General features: G+C 39.7%; 2 protein-coding genes across 8 annotated transcripts in view; one reads left to right on the top strand and one right to left on the bottom strand.

The window, feature by feature from the left end:
- Window positions 1-18000, top strand: part of HRASLS (HRAS like suppressor) — a 54499-nt gene that overhangs the window by 16677 nt on the left and 19822 nt on the right. Inside the window, exon 5 of one of the 5 annotated variants that reach the window (XM_005675113.3) lies at window positions 6865-7113. The exons of 3 other annotated variants lie outside the window; for them this stretch is intronic. In XM_005675113.3, the coding sequence (XP_005675170.1) occupies window positions 6865-6966 (102 nt within the window). In that variant the 3' untranslated portion in view covers window positions 6967-7113. Of the gene's footprint in view, window positions 1-1106; window positions 1258-6864; window positions 7114-18000 lie in introns of those variants that run through there. One more of the 5 variants, XM_013963779.2, reaches the window with a different exon arrangement.
- Window positions 11610-18000, bottom strand: part of ATP13A5 (ATPase 13A5) — a 116197-nt gene continuing 109806 nt past the window's right edge. For 2 of the 3 annotated variants that reach the window (XM_005675110.3, XM_018046582.1), the window contains 3 exons: window positions 16800-16888; window positions 14166-14246; window positions 11610-12283 (listed from right to left, as the gene is read on the bottom strand). In XM_005675110.3, coding sequence (XP_005675167.2) covers window positions 12023-12283; window positions 14166-14246; window positions 16800-16888 — 431 coding nt within the window. In that variant the 3' untranslated portion in view covers window positions 11610-12022. The remainder of the gene's footprint in view (window positions 12284-14165; window positions 14247-16799; window positions 16889-18000) is intronic. The other variant, XM_018046580.1, reaches the window with a different exon arrangement.

The raw sequence follows: 18000 nt of genomic DNA, 5'->3' as shown, positions 1-18000 counted from the left end.
GTTCAAAAGCATCAATTCTTCAGTGCTCAGCCGTCTTTGTAGTCCAAATCTCACATCCATACACGACCACTGGAAAAACCATAGCCTAGACTAGACGGACCTTTGTTGGCAAAGTAATGTCTCTGCTTTTGAATATGCTGTCTAGGTTGGTCATAACTTTCCTTCCAAGGAGTAAGAGTCTTTTAATTTCATGGCTGCAATCACCATCTGCAGTGATTTTGGAGCTCCCCCCAAAATAAAGTCTGACACTGTTTCCACTGTTTCCCCGTCTATTTCCCAGTTAAACAAAAAATGGTAAATGATAAAAAGATTAGAAAGGTGGAAGGATTGTGGGTCCTATCCTTTTCTTCTTTGTACTTTTCTGTATTTTTTGAAAAAATTAATGGACTTTGCTTTTTAGAGTTTTAAGTTCACAGCAACATTGAGCTGGAAGTATATACAGAAATTGTACATATTCTCTACACCCCCCCCACCCCGACACACGCACACATATCCTTCCCCACTGTTAGCATCCCATAGCAGTGTGGATTATTTGTTATAAAAGAAGAGCCAACATTGATACATCATTATCAACCAGAGTTCATACTGAAGGAAACTAGAGCATACCACCCCAAATATGTTACTTTGGCATAAGGATTATTTTGAGCAGTTGAGAAGCAATTGAGTAGGAGCAGAAGGAAATAAAGCTCCCTGCCCTCCTCCTGGTTTTCTAAAAGTAGGACAGAAATTTTCAAAGGTGGCCCCCCTCCCCACTCTACCAGGAAGGACAAAAGGTAATCACCCTGGACAACCCGTGTTTAATGTCAGACCCTTAGCAGCCTGGAGAGGGCACTAGAGGAATCTACTTAACAAACTACTTACAGACTTCTGTATACCATTAGTTTCCTACCTTCCCACAGGTTGTTGCCCTTGGAAGACGAACCACTTTTCCCTCACTTCTCTACAAATTTATTTTTCTTTGGTGAAGATGCTCTATAAGGTGGCTCTGAATTCTAAGCCACCTCTTTGAGTTACTTCTTCCCGGAATTTCTCCCATGACTGTATGAGATGTGCATGTTAATCAACTTTTGTTCATTTTCCTCTTGTTAATTTGTCTTTTATTACAGAGCCTCAGCTGAGAACTTGAGATAGGTAAAGAAAATAATTTCCTTTCACCGAATAGTTAACGTTAGGGTTCACTCTGTGTTGTACCTTCTATGGGTTTTGACAAATATATAATGACATGTATCCATCATTACACTGGTCGTAGCAAACACCCTCTTCCAAAAACACAACAGAAGACTCTACACATGGACATCACCAGATGGTCAACACCGAAATCAGATTGATTAGATTCTATGCAGCCAAAGATGGAGAAGCTCTATACAGTCAACAAAAACAAGACCAGGAGCTGACTGTGGCTCAGATCATGAACTCCTTACTACCAAATTCAGACTTAAATTGAAGAAAATAGGGAAAACTGCTAGACCATTCAGGTATGACCTAAATCAAATCCCTTATGATTATGCAGTGGAAGTGAGAAATAGATTTAAGGGACTAGATCTGATAGAGTGCCTGATGAACTATGGAATGAGGTTTGTGACATTGTACAGAAGACAGGGATCAAGACCATCCCCATGGAAAAGAAATGCAAAAAAGCAAAATGGCTGTCTGGGGAGGCCTTACAAATAGCTGTGAAAAGAAGAGAAGCGAAAAGCAAAGGAGAAAAGGAAAGATATAAGCATCTGAATGCAGAGTTCCAAAGAATAGCAAGAAGAGATAAGAAAGCCTTCTTCAGCGATCAATGCAAAGAAATAGAAGAAAAGAACAGAATGGGAAAGACTAGAGATCTCTTCAAGGAAATTAGAGATACCAAGGGAACATTTCATGCAAGGATGAGCTCGATAAAGGACAGAAATGGTAGGGACCTAACAGAAGCAGAAGATATTAAGAAGAGGAGGCAAGAATACACAGAAGAACTGTAAAAAAAGATCTTCATGACCCAGATAATCATGATGATGTGATCACTAATCTAGAGCCAGACATCTTGGAAAGTGAAGTCAAGTGGGCCTTAGAAAGCATCACTACGAACAAAGCTAGTGGAGGTGATGGAATTCCAGTTGAGCTATTTCAAATCCTGAAAGATGATGCTGTGAAAGTGCTGCACTCAACATGCCAGGAAATTTGGAAAACTCAGCAGTGGCCACAGGACTGGAAAGGGTCAGTTTTCGTTCCAATTCCAAAGAAAGGCAATGCCAAAGAATGCTCAAACTACCGCACAATTGCACTCATCTCACATGCTAATAAAGTAATGCCCAAAATTCTCCAAGCCAGGCTTTAGCAATACATGAACCGTGAACTCCCCGATGTTCAAGCTGGTTTTAGAAAAGGCAGAGGAACCAGAGATCAAATTGCCAACATCCGCTGGATCATGGAAAAAGCAAGAGAGTTCCAGAAAAACATCTATTTCTGCTTTATTGACTATGCCAAAGCCTTTGACTCTGTGGATCACAATAAACTGTGGAAAATTCTGAGAGATGGGAATACCAGACCATCTGACCTGCCTTTTGAGAAATCTGTATACAGGTCAGGAAGCAACAGAACTGGACATGGAACAACAGACTGGTTCCAAATAGGAAAAGGAGTACATCAAGGCTGTATATTGTCACCCTGCTTATTTAACTTATCTGCAGAGTACATCATGAGAAACACTGGACTGGAAGAAACACAAGCTGGAATCAAGATTGCCAGGAGAAATATCAATAACCTCAGATATGCAGATGACATCACCCTTATGGCAGAAAGTGAAGAGGAGCTAAAAAGCCTCTTGATGAAAGTGAAAGAGGAGAGCGAAAAAGTTGGCTTAAAGCTCAACATTCAGAAAATGAAGATCATGGCATCCAGCTCCATCACTTCATGGGAAATAGATGGGGAAACAGTGGAAACTGTCAGACTTTATTTTTGGGGGCTCCAAAATCACTGCAGATGGTGATTGCAGCCATGAAATTAAAAGACGCTTACTCCTTGGAAGAAAAGTTATGACCAACCTAGATAGTATATTCAAAAGCAGAGACATTACTTTGCCGACTAAGGTCGTCCTGTCAAGGCTATGGTTTTTCCTATGGTCATGTATGGATGTGAGAGTTGGACTGTGAAGAAGGCTGAGTGCTGAAGAATTGGTGCTTTTGAGCTGTGGTATTGGAGAAGACTCTTGAGATTCCCTTGGACTGCAAGGAGATCCAATCAGTCCTTTCTGAAGGAGATCAGCCCTGGGATTTCTTTGAAAGGAATGATGCTAAAGCTGAAACTGCAGTACTTTGGCCACCTGATGCGAAGAATTGACTCATTGGAAAAGACTCTGATGCTGGGAGGGATTGGGGGCAGGATGAGAAGGGGACGACAGGATGAGATGGCTGGGTGGCATCACGGACTCTATGGACGTGAGTCTGAGTGAACTCCAGGAGATGGTGATGGACAGGGAGGCCTGGCGTGCTGCGATTCATGGGGTCGCAAAGAGTCGGACACGACTTAGCGACTGAACTGAACTGAACTGAACTGATCCATCATTACAATATCATACAGAATAGTTTCCCAACCCTGAAAATCTCTGTTCTCTGCCTATCATTCATTCCTCCCTCTCCATAAACCTCTGATAATCACTAACATTTTTTTTTTAACTGCTGTGCGTTTTATCTTTCCCAGAGTGTTATATAGTTGAAATCATACCAAGCAAAATGCACTTAAAATTCTTCCATGTCTTTTCATTAGATGGTTTGATTGCTCATTTCTGTTTATCACTGAATAACATTCCATTTTCTGGATGCACTACAGTTTATTTATCCACTAACCTACTGAAGGATATCTTGATTGCTTCCAAGTTGTGGTGATTATGATTAAAGTTGCTAGAAACATTTGTGTGCAGCCTTTTTGTGGATGTAAATTTTTGGCTCATTTGGATAAACACCAAGGATTATGATCGCCAGATCATATGGTAAGAGTATGTTTAGTTTTGTTAAAAGAAAAAAAAGAAAAAACTGCCCAGCTAGCTTCCAAAGTTGCTGTACTAGTTTGAATTCCCACCGGTAATGAATGAGAGTTCCTGTTGCTCCACATCTTCTTTAGCATTTGGCCTTGTCAGTGTTTCGGAGGTCAGCCATTCTGATAGGTACATAGTGATGTCACCATTGCTTTAATTTGCAATTCCGTAAATATGTATGATGGTGACCATCTTTTCATATATTATTTGCTATCTGCATATCATATTTGGTGATGTGTCTCAAACTCTTTTGCCCATTTTTAATTGGGTTGCTTACTTGTTTTCATATTTTTGAGTTTTTAAGAGTTCTTAGCATATTTTGGAAAACAGTCCTTCATCAAATATGTCTTTTGCAAATGTTTTCTTCCAGCCTGTGGCTTGTCTTCATTTTTATAAATTCCTAAAATCAACATTTCTCACTGTTAGAGTCTAAACAAGTTACTAAAATACGCCTGTCTTTGTGAACTATGGCAGCACCCTTGAATGCGCCTGTACGAGCTGACACACAGTACACCCTGACTGTGCCTCATTGCAGCACTGTAGCCTTAGAGTCTTGGGGGAAGAGAGAGTTTTGATAACCACTGTAGTTGTCTGTGACCCAGCTTCACTGATAGCTGGACCCAGCTGCTTCAGTTGTAGCTAACATTTCACTGGGCATGTATAGATCCTCAGAATGAGGTCTTTATCATGCCTGTCCCCCATCCCACACACACACCTGAAAGCCCTGTATAGGACAAAGTGTGCAGGATAGGATTTGGTGATAAGATAATTCTAAATCATTCACAAAAAATTCTTGTTCATGCTGGCTCACCACAGACATCCTGGGATATTTTAATCTTGCAGATCGATCCTGTTACACATAACTCTTAAGGGATTTTTCCATTTAGAATGCAACTTGAAATAAATGTTTGGAATTTGGGGAACTGCACACTGGAAGTAGTTTATTATAATTTTATCTTGCCTGTGCAGTCTCAGGGAATTTTGATTTAGGATTGAGTTGTCTGTCCTCTCCCCAGGTCTCATAGATGTATGAGATTTCTCTCACATGTTCTGTTTCTAGTGGCTGAAAGACAGCCAGTGAGTTCGGACTGCATCTAGCTGTCCCCCTCCCCCCACAGGATCCTGCAGGCTTTCCCGGGGCTGTCCCCTGCTGCCATTTGACCCCTCTGTCTACAGACACCAATTACACCTTCCAATATTTCACTGCCTGCCACTTCTCCTGTCAGACCTCCTTGGGATCTCAGCATCTGCCTGGAATTGCGTGACGCTTGGGCTTGGTTTGCAATCCTTGATCCCTGTCTGATTATTGACTCTGCCCCTTTTTGGAATTCTGCCAGGTATCTTGTATCTCCCACCCTATTTTTGCTCCCTGTGTGCTATGTGGGTAGTTCTCTGCTACAGTGAATTCTGCTTGGAAACAATTTAGGTAGCAACTAATTAAGAATTACAAATAAAAGAAATAGCCAACCAACCAAATACATAAAATGAAGAGCTGTAAACTAAAATAGGATTTTTCAACTGTTTGCCAATGTCATTCTGCCTGGCAGCTAGGGATGGTGGCAGAGCAGAGACAATTATAGGCCATGTCCCTACAGACCACAGGGTGGTGTAATGAAGTGAATCCTCTTACCTTTGTGCTGCTTTCCTGGCCAGAACCCTTGCTGCCTGTTCCCCATAGGGAAGCCTCAGTTAGGGAGGGAGCATTATGTTGCATTTGAGGGTGGCAGGCTCAGTGGTGGAGGGCTATGGGTTAGACAGAGGGCATGCTCCAGTGTTAGGTGGGTCAGGTTTCTCAGCATTTGGGCTGGTCCCCAGAGTCGTTTAGGAAAAATGTTTTGCTTTATTTGAAAGCCTGACTCTTAACTCTTAGAAAACAACTCTTTTCCAAATACCTGATGACACTGAAGTATCTGAATGTGACCTTTGGGTTATAAAATTGCACTCAAACCCTTGCAGATGGAAGGTAATATTAGTTGAGTGCCATGCAACCATGAATATTCATCAGTTCCCTCATCATGATGATGATTAATACCCTTAAAGCTATAAATGTCTGAACTCCTTTATGGACAATTGAACTTGAGAGTGATTTATTTTTGTTTGTCTACATGAGAAATTAATTTTTGCCATAATAGTTAACATTAGTATTGACTTAAAGTTTGTTTATTGGAATAGAAAGTGTATCGACCAAGTAAGAGTATATGATATTTAGCTCAGATCACATTTCTGAATTATTTTCCTAACAGCTTTAAGTCAGGGAACACACACACACATGTACACACACATGTCCATCCAAATGCTGTCATATTTTTAATGGACTTCTTGAGTGAGTACTCCTGCTTTCTTGTCTACACTCCCTTGACCAATGCACACGCATACACGCACACACTATTCACCTTGGTATGGACCCAGCCAAATGAGTATGTGCTTAGGAGGAGGGGTGTATAGGGGGAGGACACATGGTTCAGGTCTAAACTATATCTAAATGCCCTGGTGCTATTACCTCCCTTGGGCAAATCACTTTTAACTTCTCAAATTGTATAAAACAGTAATGCTATACTGTCCAGGTGTACCATGATGATTATTAGGAATTGTGGCATAATAAGTTTATAAACTGTCAGAGGCCATAAAAATAGGACTGTTTACCTATGTGTATTTATATCTTTGTCATAATTATAATAATTATAAATTTATTTCATCTTCATACAAAATTTTAATTTTACATTCAGCTTTACATTGTACATTAAAATGAGTTAAATGAATTAAAATTTAGGAAACAAGCTAAAGCTGAGGTTTAGGACACTAAGATGCTTTTAGAATAAGATGTGTTTTTGATTCCTTTTTCCTTATAGGCCAGCCGAGCAATAAGTACCATTGGGTTTGTGACAGCTGCTGCTGGTGCCTTCTCCTTCCTGGGCTTGTTTCCAAAAAGACTAAGACAAAAATTCTATTAATTTACTGAAGAGATATTGGAGCTGAAGGAATTTGTGAGGAGGAAAAGTAACCTGGGATAAATACTTATTTTCATTGCATCATTATTGTTCCAAATTCCAGTGATGGATGGCAGACTCTTTAATAAATTGCTTACTGGCATTATCTCATCATTGAGCCATGGAAATTTTTCTCCCTTCGTAGTATAGATTCATGTGGTAGCTTGAACAAGAAGCAGTGGCCTTTTGAATGAACCAGCAGCAGATCTTAATATCACATCATCATTTATCCTTTTTCTTCTATAAATATTGTTTTTCTTTCCCCTGAGGGTAACTATTCAGAGAGATGAAGAACCTTTTATATGTGACTGAAAAAAATGTTAAAAACCCTTAACTGTTTGGATTGGTATCAAAATTCATATTCCTTTTCTGGTGAGAGAAGAAACTTGAAGTAAAGCATTTGGTTAGGTAGCTTAAGAATCTTTTATTAACAAACTGTCTGAGAGTGGATACTCATCTCCTTGACCCTGTGTAGGTGTGAGCAGGTGAATGGGAGAAGGAGCTCTTGGTTCCAGTGTCTCGGATCCAATGATTTCTCTGGCAGCAACTCCTTTGTCAGGAGTATGTGACAAGCAGGAATGGGCTGTGGCTTCTACCGAGTTCCATTGTTCCCTTTGGATTTTGAAGTATTTGAAGACTTTGGCCCTTTAAACCCGAGTTCTGTTCAGTTCAGTTCAGTCGCTCAGTTGTGTCCGACTCTTTGCGACCCCATAAATCACAGCATGCCAGGCCTCCCTGTCCATCACCGACTCCCAGAGTTCACTCAAACTCACGTCCATCGAGTCGGTGATGCCATCCAGCCATCTCATCCTGTCGTCCCCTTCTCCTCCTGCCCTCAATCCCTCCCAGCATCAGAGTCTTTTCCAATGAATCAACTCTTTGCATGAGGTGGCCAGAGTACTGAAGTTTCAGCTTTAGCATCATTCCTTCCAAAGAACACCCAGGACTGATCTCCTTTATTTTTTTTTAATTTAAATTCATTTATTTTAATTGGAGGCTGATTACTTTACAATATTGTATTGGTTTTGCCATACATCAACATGAATCCGCCACGGGTGTACACGTGTTCCCAGTCCTAAACCCCCCTCCCATCTCTCTCCCCATACCATCCCTCTGGGTCATCCCAGTGCACCAGCCCCAAGCATCCTGTATCCTGCATTTAACCTAGACTGGTGATTTGTTTCTTATATGATATTATACATGTTTCAGTGCCATTCTCCCAAATCATCCCACCCTCTCCCTCTCCCACAGAGTCCAAAAGACTGTTCTATACATCTGTGTCTCTTTTGCTGTCTCGCATACAGGGTTATCGTTACCATCTTTCTAAATTCCATATATATGCATTAGTATACTGTATTGGTGTTTTTCTTTCTGGCTTATTTCACTGTATAATCGGCCCCAGTTTCATCCACCTCATTAGAACTGATTCAAATGTATTCTTTTTAATGGACTGGTTGGATCTCCTTGCAGTCCAAGGGACTCTCAAGAGTCTTCTCCAACACCACTTTCTTCACAGTCCAACTTTCACATCCATATATGACCACTGGAAAAACCATAGCCTTGACTAGACGGACCTTTGTTGGCAAAGTAATGTCTCCGCTTTTGAGTATGCTATCTAGGTTGATCATAACTTTCCTTCCAAGGAGTAAGCATCTTTTAATTTCATGGCTGCAATCACCATCTGCAGCAATTTTGGAACCCCCCAAAATAAAGTCTGACGCTGTTTCCACTGTTTCCCCATCTATTTGCCATGAAGTGATGGGTCAAGATATCATTAAACATAGGTTTAAGGTGCCATATTTGGAAAACAATATCCTATATTACTTTTTATGGCATTTACTAGAAGGCAAGGAGTATGGCTCAGACTGTAAAGCAGCTTCCTGCAATACAGGAAAGTTGGATTCGATCCCTGGGTTGGGAAGATCCTCTGGAGAATGGAATGGCTACCTACTTCAGTATTTTTGCCTGGAAAATTCCATGGATGGAGGAACCTGGTGGGCTATACAGTCCATGGGGTCTGAAAGAGTTGGACATGACTGAGTGACTAACACTTTTACTTTTTCAACCAGGGAGAGACTCATGATTTTATTCTTGCATTTTATTGATTATGTGCTGGATGAAGCAAACTACTTTTTAATACCTTTCCAATGGAATTCTTGTTTGGTAGCAGATGGGGAAAAATGGATGACAGTCTCTCTATCCTGGGGTTATATCAGATATTATAATGTTACCCTCCAAACCACATTGCTAGTCAGTGACATCTTTATTGTATCACGGCCAAAAGCATGACATTAAATAAAGGAAAAGTTTAAGTAAATATGGGGGGTTGTGGTGCAGGGACGGAAACAAAAATATGGTAAAGGTAACAAACAGCTGCCTCAAAGTCTTAGACATAGTAAACTGATTTGATTTTACTCGTGGGCCAGAAAGTCTGTGCAATCTAATTGTAGGATTAAGTACAATGATAACAAGAAAGGGTCATGTGGTTCCATCAGGGCCCATAGAGACCCTGTCTTTCTTCCTGTTCCCTGACTAATCCCTTCCCTTTCTTACGGCACCAATTCTGTTTCCAGATAAACCCCAAAACTCTGTCTTCCTCCCCTGTTCCTCTGGGAATAGTGTAAGTGTCTTCTATCTGATAGCATGGTCCAAAATTATCCTTCATTTTCATTCTAAATTCAATTTCTTATTCCTATTATGTCCTACTCTTAAGTAACAGTAACATTAAAAAAGAAAAAAAAAAAACAACAGGCTCTTTCCTAGTATTGTCAAGTCTGGGCAGAACTGGCAGCAGCTTTATGTGTTACGTCCCCCAGGATATGCTTACTTTTTAGTAAAGATGCCTGCAGAAGACAAATGTTAGCCTTGAACAGGAGACCTGGGTGTGGTGGGATTAATTGGCAACACAGAGGATATTTTGAGGATCCTTAAATCACACTTCTTCTGGACACGCCCACTCCAGAAGACAATCTTAGCAATACTGAATAATTGTTACAAATGCACTTTTAAATTAAATTCATGGATTCATTTTTTCACAAATAGTGTTCAGGGTTCTAGTAATGTTCATCCTTAAGGGTAAGCACATAAAGTTAGTCATCAGTTTCCCCTGAAAATGGCCACTCTTGGTGACGGGCAGCTTCAGCCTGTCCATTTATATGTGGCCATGTTCATTGTGCTTTTATCAAACATCTTTTTCCAAGACTAGTAAACATTTCTCTGAGTGTATTTTTACTGTATTAGTCTAGTGTAGAGACCAAATTTATCATGTCCCGTCCCCACCTTCAAAAAGATGTGTGAAATAAAGATATCACCTATCAGATACCTAATAGATTGTTGAAGAAACTGAGAGAAGCGAAACATTTATTGAAAAAAGATTTAAAAATATTTTTATGCTATCTAGATATACTAGAGTATCAGCTGAATCCTCTCATTCTAAAAGTCAAATTACTAAATAGAGATATGTCAGCTCAAGGAACCTAGCTGCTGTATGTTTTAGGTTGACATATTTCTTAATCTTTAGCTAAAAATATTTTTGATATTTTGTTCTTTTATTGGTATCCACTAAATTAGACATAATTAAAAATTATCACTCTCCAAGAGCTGTGCATCCAAGAAAAGGTTAAAAAGCAAATAAAATATAAACATAAAATGCTTGTTTTCATAGGAATTTGCATTTATGCTGCTGGCTTGTGTAACAAAGTGTATGGTACTATTTACAGCAATGAATTGCTAAAATGTTGAGACATTTTTTCAATCCTAAAGATCTCATAATTGTAAAGACATGATTGAATCCATATATCACAGTATTAGGCATGTAATTGACACTCATGGAATGGGACTGGTTAGCTAATTGCCTATGACCCATTAAAGATCCATTTAATTAGCAAAATTAGATTTATGGTTACAAGGAAAATGTAGTAGGTAATTTAAAATGTTCACTAGGAATAAATATCCTCTCAAGGTCACAGTGAGGTTGATAGATGTTAAAGGTAATAATGTGCAGAACGTATTTGTAAAGGATGTACCCTTTCTTGTGATCCTTGATGTGCATCTAATTGATTTAGATTATGAAAAGAGGAAATGGATCTTAAGGTTGTTTAATATTCTGAGAATTGTCATGCTGTAGATAAAAACATTATGGGTTCCTTCCCTGGGATTGATTTTTTTCAGATGAGCAATGATGAGTCTGGGCCAACTTTTAAAGTTAGAACTTGAGATTTTTCTTTGTCAGTAATAAAAAGCAAATAAAGGTACCATACTTCTTAAGAGTGAAAAGTACATTTTAATAGTTTTATTATTTTTGTGATCTAATCCAGAACCTCTAGCTCACTAGCCCCGAAGCAATATACTTGGGAGATGCCAATTTCAGTAGAGTTTGCTTAGCTGTGCCCAAGCCAAAGTTATAAACAATTATCAGACACCTCCATCTTTCTCCACTTCCATACTTAACAACAGGGATGAATTTTCTGAAGTAAATTTCAATTCTTATTTCTCTATTGAAGCCATACAAAGAACCAAAAAGAAGAATTCTGTGACCTGGAGAAAAGATATATGCATAGATGTTCTTTGCAGGTGAATATAAGATTAAGTAAATGTGTGACAAGTTATTGAGAGAAGCTTTTTAAAATATATAGATTCTTTTATTTCAGTAGATGAAAATAAAAATACCTTGGTGAAACTTTCAAAATTAAACTCTCCTTTAATTTTTCTTTCTTCTATTGATGTACATACTATTAATTTTACTACCATAAAAAGCTGTGCATTTGAAGCAAGTCAGTGCTACGCAGTGTGAAGAAAATTTATTAGAAAAAAATGATACTTTAGAAAATACATTATTTTTCTTAGTGATAGAGGATGAGGTCAAAATAAACATATATAAAGTCCTTTGTTGCAAGGTTCAATGCACTGAGAAACGCACTTTGAATCTTCAGATGGAGGAAGAAAATAAGGGTAGACTATTATCACCTCTCAACAGTGTTTTAGATTCTGGTAAAAGGAGGATGCTATTTAACAATTCTGATTACAATCTGGTCCAGAAATGTTGTTCTGTGGTTTGGCCTCCCAAATTAAGTTTTTCTTTTGGAATCTGTTCAGAGCTTTCAAAGCCTTGGTTGATGTAGAATCCATTTCTGCCATCGCCTGAATAATCTGTCCTGTTTGTAGGAGGCCAGGTTGGATCTTTTGCCAGTTTTCTTTGCCAGATCCTATACTGACTTTTAGAATAGATTCCACATTCTTTCTTGATCAATAGCCAGAGTGCTCGATTTTGAAGGATGGCATCCTAGAAGATCAGGTGGAAAAGACAATCAAACCATCACCTATTTTCCCTGGCAGCCAGGTTGCTCATTGCTACCCTGTTTCCCTAGGATTCCTCTAAATGTGCTTATTATTTATGCTCAGTGGCCACTTCTTCTTGTAGCCCCATGAAGCCTAGCAGCTTCCTGGGTTCATTTCCTTGAGAACTGAGTGAGCTTGTGTTCATAGAAATTTGCCAAAAGCTTACAGTCTTTCATTTCCACAGATTTCCTAGTTCAATTCTGGCAGGGGAGTCACTTAAAATTATTTTACTGCCAGAATGAAATAGCAAAATAATGTACTCAAAATCAAGAAAAGAAAAGAAAAATCACTGTTACTTGCTCCTTGATACAAAGAAGGCATCAAGTAATGGTTTGTTGAATAAATGAATGAACTCTAAAAACCAAATGGGTTTTGCTTTCCACTTTTTGTTGTTGTTTAGTTACTAAGTTCTGTCTGACTGTTTTGCGACCCCATGGACTATAGGCTCTGCCAGTCTCCTCTGACCATGGAATTTCCCAGGCAAGAATACTGGAGTGGGTTGTTATTTCCTACTCCAGGGGATCTTCCCAACCTAGGGATCAAACCCACGTCTCCTGCATTGACAGGCAGATTCTTTACCACTGAGTCACCAGGGAAGCCCTTTGCTTTCCATTTTGGGGGTTCTCTTTTTTCTGTGATTACAAGCACACACAATTTTATGCATTTATAGTAATAAAAGTGATCAAATATTGCATTCCACTTTCTCTGTCATATACAGTTTGTAGCTACCATCTTCTCAATAATCGTTTTTAATGATTGTATAATGTTTACTCAAATTTCTGTATTACTATTTAGTAGCACCTCTACTTTTGGAACACTTGATTCTAATATTTCATCACTGTAGATAATACTGTGATGAAAATCTTCATACACGTAAAATTTTCTCTTTTTAAGTTATTTTTTAAATGAAATCTCAGAAATGGAATTCCTTAAGAGTATGAGAAATTTTAAATGCATTGTATACAATGGAATATTTGTATATACACATATTTTTTCTTAATTTGGTTGATACCTTTTCTCAAGGAACTTCATGAATCTTTTCTTTTAAACTGTCCCTTAAAAAATAGTACCTGAGTTTTTCACTGAGAAGGTAGATTCATTTAGTGACACTGAGTAGAAGAGAAATGCTAAAGGAGAAGACCTTCAAGGGTAAGAATTGACTAGAATGAGCAATGGCTTCCCTTCTCTCTTAATTAAGGAAGCCCTTCTAGACAGCTCTTCACTCTAAAAGGTCTCACTGAATTTTAGAGCTGGAAGGTCATTTGATCTGGTCTCTACCAGATTATTAAGACTACTAGGAAACACTTCAATACTCTTGCCTGGAAAATCCATGGACGGAGGAGCCTGGTAGGCTTCAGTCCATGGGGTCGCTGACAGTCGGACATGACTGAGCGACTTCACTTTCACTTTTCACCTTCATGTACTGGAGAAGGAAATGGCAACCCACTCCAATGTTCTTGCCTGGAGAATCCCAGGGACAGGGGAGCCTGGTAGGCTGCCGCCTATGGGTCGCACAGAGTCAGACACGACTGAAGCGACTTAGCGGCAGCAGGAAAGTACAATATAAGGCCTTCATGTGAGACAAAATTAGCTAATTTGATGTTTTGCATCCTACACTGCAGATACCGAGAGCATTTCTTTGCAGCCTTCAAAGAATTTTAAATCATTCTCATTTCCCCCAAAGAGGACATGTGTAGTTTTTAAAAAACACTATTAAGTGTTTTTGGGAGATAAAAGTGGTTGCTCTAAACAATGAGCATCTGTTGAGAGTCAGCCCTTTATTTATCCTTCCCCCCAGATAGTGAGCCATACAGAAACTTCTTTACCTCTACAAAGAAGGCCACACAGAACTGGGTGAGAGCTGCCACCAAAACTGAAACCCTCCATGATGTTACAGTTGGGACGAACTGTTGAAAAAGAAATACTACCTTTATACTTTGCATACTTTACACTTGACACACATTCTCTTATTTAATTTATATATATTTGTAACAACTCTCTGGGCTTGGAGGGTAGACGTTACTCTCTCAGCTTTACAGATGAGAAGGTCAATACCTTGCCCTAGGACTCAATACCAAGAAATAAATGGCAGAGTCAGAATTCAAATAAAGTCTGACTGCCTCTCGCCCAGTGCTCCCTCCACTGCCTGATAATAAACATGGAGTCAGCGTGCCCTGGATCAAAGACATGAGACAGGACACTTTGGAGCCTGTGTTCTCTCTCTTCATTTCTATCTTCTCAAATATAAGAAAGATTAAATCATGCATCTAATGATATTATTACTTCTAATGCTCCCAAAGCAAAATCTACTTGGAGCTCATTCGTTCAGTAACATTGACATATGAGTAAAAGAAATAAAAGGTAGACAGAGGTTCAAGTTTATTTTGATGGACACTTGGTGACTAATTTTTGAATAAATATTCTCAGCCCTAAATCTAATGCCTTGATGAAAGCTGAACTGGCTCAATCTATCTCCTTTTAAGGATTAAAGAGTACCCTTGACTACCAAATACAGTTATTGAATAGGTGTGAAATCTACAACTTCCTATAGATACATCCATAACAAAAGATGAATTATGAAATTCCTTTTTTGATCCTAAAAGGTAGGATGACTGTGTAGAGGCTGAGCTCTGCTTAGGACTAAAACCACAGACCCTCCATAATGTTTAAATGCTCACCTTTGATTCTTATGCCTGTTCTCATAGGTTATTTAAAGTAACAACATGTAATTTTTCCTCCTAAGTGGAAACAGCCTTTCTCAAGGATGTGAAACAGGCTTGCTGGGTAGCAGGTGGTCTGCAGAGGGCCGTGAGATCCGGCAGTGGATCACTGGTAGTGGAGCACCTGCCCTTTCACATATCCTGCTACTGCCCTGATCTGGGAGGTCACTTCTCCAGGCCTGGGCCTGGAAGGGACTTGTCACATCACTTTGGAATTATCTTCTGTGATGCTCTCCCCTCCTAGCTTCTGAGCTATTTGAGAGCAGTGACCACATCTTACTCATTTTTATAACCCCAGTGCCAAGCCCACTCTGAAGCTTCACAATGCTTTGTAAGTGACTGACTGGTCTGGGTTTTCATATCCTAACTGCTTCTCTCTCCATAGCTTGTCTTCCCTCACACACAGCGTTCCTGCTGTCATCTAACGAATCTGTCTTAATGCTCCACTGAAAAACCTGCTCTGATGTCTTCAGTGACTCCCATTGCTCTCGGCATAGTGTTGAACTATCATTGTCTGCCTTCCTCCATCCACGTCTACTCCACAATTTACTGGCTTAATCTTAGCTAACCTTCTAGGTGGCCTGTAAAACAATTCTTGCTTTGGATTTTCCTCTAGGCCATGCTGCATTCTTTTGCATTTCCAAAACGAGAGAGATTGGGCCAGCCCTCTCTGCTCACGCTTAGGCTGTTCTCCTAGGGGGGAATATCCCTACCTCCTACTTAGCAAAGTCAGACCTATCCTTCCAGACCAGATCAAGTTGCATCTCCTGCATGAAGCCTCCTGTGGAAGCCACAGGCCCCAGGGAGAGCTCTTCCTTCCAATGTCCCTCCCACTTCTCTCTGCTTTACACTCTCTTCAAGCATGACTGGCCTCAGGTGGCCATGCCATCACTTCACTGGGTGTGGCTCATCTTTGGAACTAAACTATAGGTAGAGGGCCAGAGCCAATCTTTGTCTATTTCTCCTACAATGCCAGGTCCCAAAATAGGCTCAATAACTTATTAATAAATTTAATTTTAACCCTTGAAATAAGACCCCCCACCCCATTGTCAGTGTCTTACAGACAGAACATGACTGGCGTACAGTCAACATTTTCTTACTCTTCACAACTACATTATAAAGGATTTATACTATATGATTAAAAAATTAAAGTTGGAGGATTAATTATTGTATTAATGCATTAATTTCATTGTATTAGTATAACATAGAAGAATAAAATATCCAAACACAGTGTTTCAGGTATAAACAGAATAAATGACCCAATTGATGATACTAATAATATGAAAACACTCAGACCAGCATGTGTGAGATAGAGGTATGTTATTTGCTCTTCTAGTAAATGAAAATCTTCTTGTGTATCGCTTCAGTCGTGTCCGACTCTGTGCGACCCCATAGACGGCAGCCCACCAGGCTCCACTGTCCCTGGGATTCTCCAGGCAAGAACACTGGAGTGGGTTGTCATTTCCTTCCCCAATGCATGAAAGTGAAAAGTGAAAGTGAAGTCGCTCAGTTGTGTCCAACTCTTAGCGACCCCATGGACTGCAACCTACCAGACTCCTCTGCCCATGGGATTTTCCAGGCAAGAGTACTGGAGTGGGGTGCCATTGCCTTCTCCGAATAAATGAAAATAGCCTCACAATATTCAGTGACCAGAGAGAATATGGGTGTAACTGACTTGTAAATTATCAATACAATGCAAATACAGCCCCATTGCACACAGGAGTCACGGATTCCACATACCTCCATTCCACGGTATATATCTTGAAAATCAGAAAACTGAAGGAAAATTGTGAGGCCCAAGGCAGATGCCAGCAAAAATGAGAATATATCTGAAGAAACAGCAAACATTATTTTTAGATGCTGAGGGAATGTTTCCTGTAATTTGGCACACATATTTCAGTATCAATTATCTATGTTGGGCAAATACTGGATACATCTTCAGATGTTTTGATATGTCCTCATATGTTTGAAAATGTGTTCTAATGCTTACAGGACAAAGGTGATATCTTAAAAATCTTTCCTTGAAAGGCTGAGTGTAGAAAGTTGGTAATTAAATATATTCTAGTAAACTCCATGAAGAAGTTACCTCAACTGAGGAGTCCTTGGGGCTGGGAAACCCTGCAGTGACCAGCTCATGTAAATGGTCACCAGAGAGTTCCTGATGCTTTATCACCTCAGGTCTAGTGAATAAATTATTTACATAGTCAGTCTTCTTAGTGGCACCTCCATCTTCTTCATTGCTTAGAAACAAAGTACAAGGGTCTTGAGTGATTGATGTTCAAGGCCTTCCACAGTCTGCTTCCAATCAGCCTTTCTAAACTCATCTCTGGTTGCTCTTCCTTAAGTTCCGGGAAAGTTAAACCATAAACCTGCTACTCACAGAGACCCAGTGCCTTCTAGCTTTTGTGCCTTTGTTCACAAAATACCCTGTGTAGATGGTAGTCTTCCAGTCTTGGCAAGTTCCCAGTTTTTCTTCAAAGCCCTGTTCCAGTACCACTTTCTTTTTAAAGACTCTCCAATTCTCCCTTACCAAGTTTTATTTCATATGGTATTTATCACTCTGCTCTGCATGGTCTTCATTCATATATATTCAGTATGTTATAACCACCTTAAAGGGATTTTGATCTGCTTCTCTGGGACTCCAGTTGGAAGTGGAAGTGAGAAACTCACATGCATATCTGCTGGCTTCTTTCTCTCCAACCTGCCCAGAAGGCTTAACTTTGGGATGCTCAATTTCTCAGGATGCACAGTGCCAACATCCCTGTCCTTATTTCCCCAACCCTATCCCCTCTTGTGGCCATCAGCTTCTAGGCACTTTGTAGACAGTGCTTTATATATGCTTTTCAATGGGATTAGCTCCTTCAGGCCCAAACAGCAGCATTTAATCAGTGTTCCTGTGATATAATACTTACGGTCTTCAAAATTTAAAAACAAACTAGAT

This window comes from Capra hircus, chromosome 1 (assembly GCF_001704415.2).
Source record: "Capra hircus breed San Clemente chromosome 1, ASM170441v1, whole genome shotgun sequence".
In the NCBI taxonomy this organism is placed as follows: Eukaryota; Metazoa; Chordata; class Mammalia; order Artiodactyla; family Bovidae; genus Capra; species Capra hircus.
The sequence above is the reverse complement of the archived record's forward strand: the minus strand, read 5'-3'. Positions and strand labels throughout refer to the sequence as shown.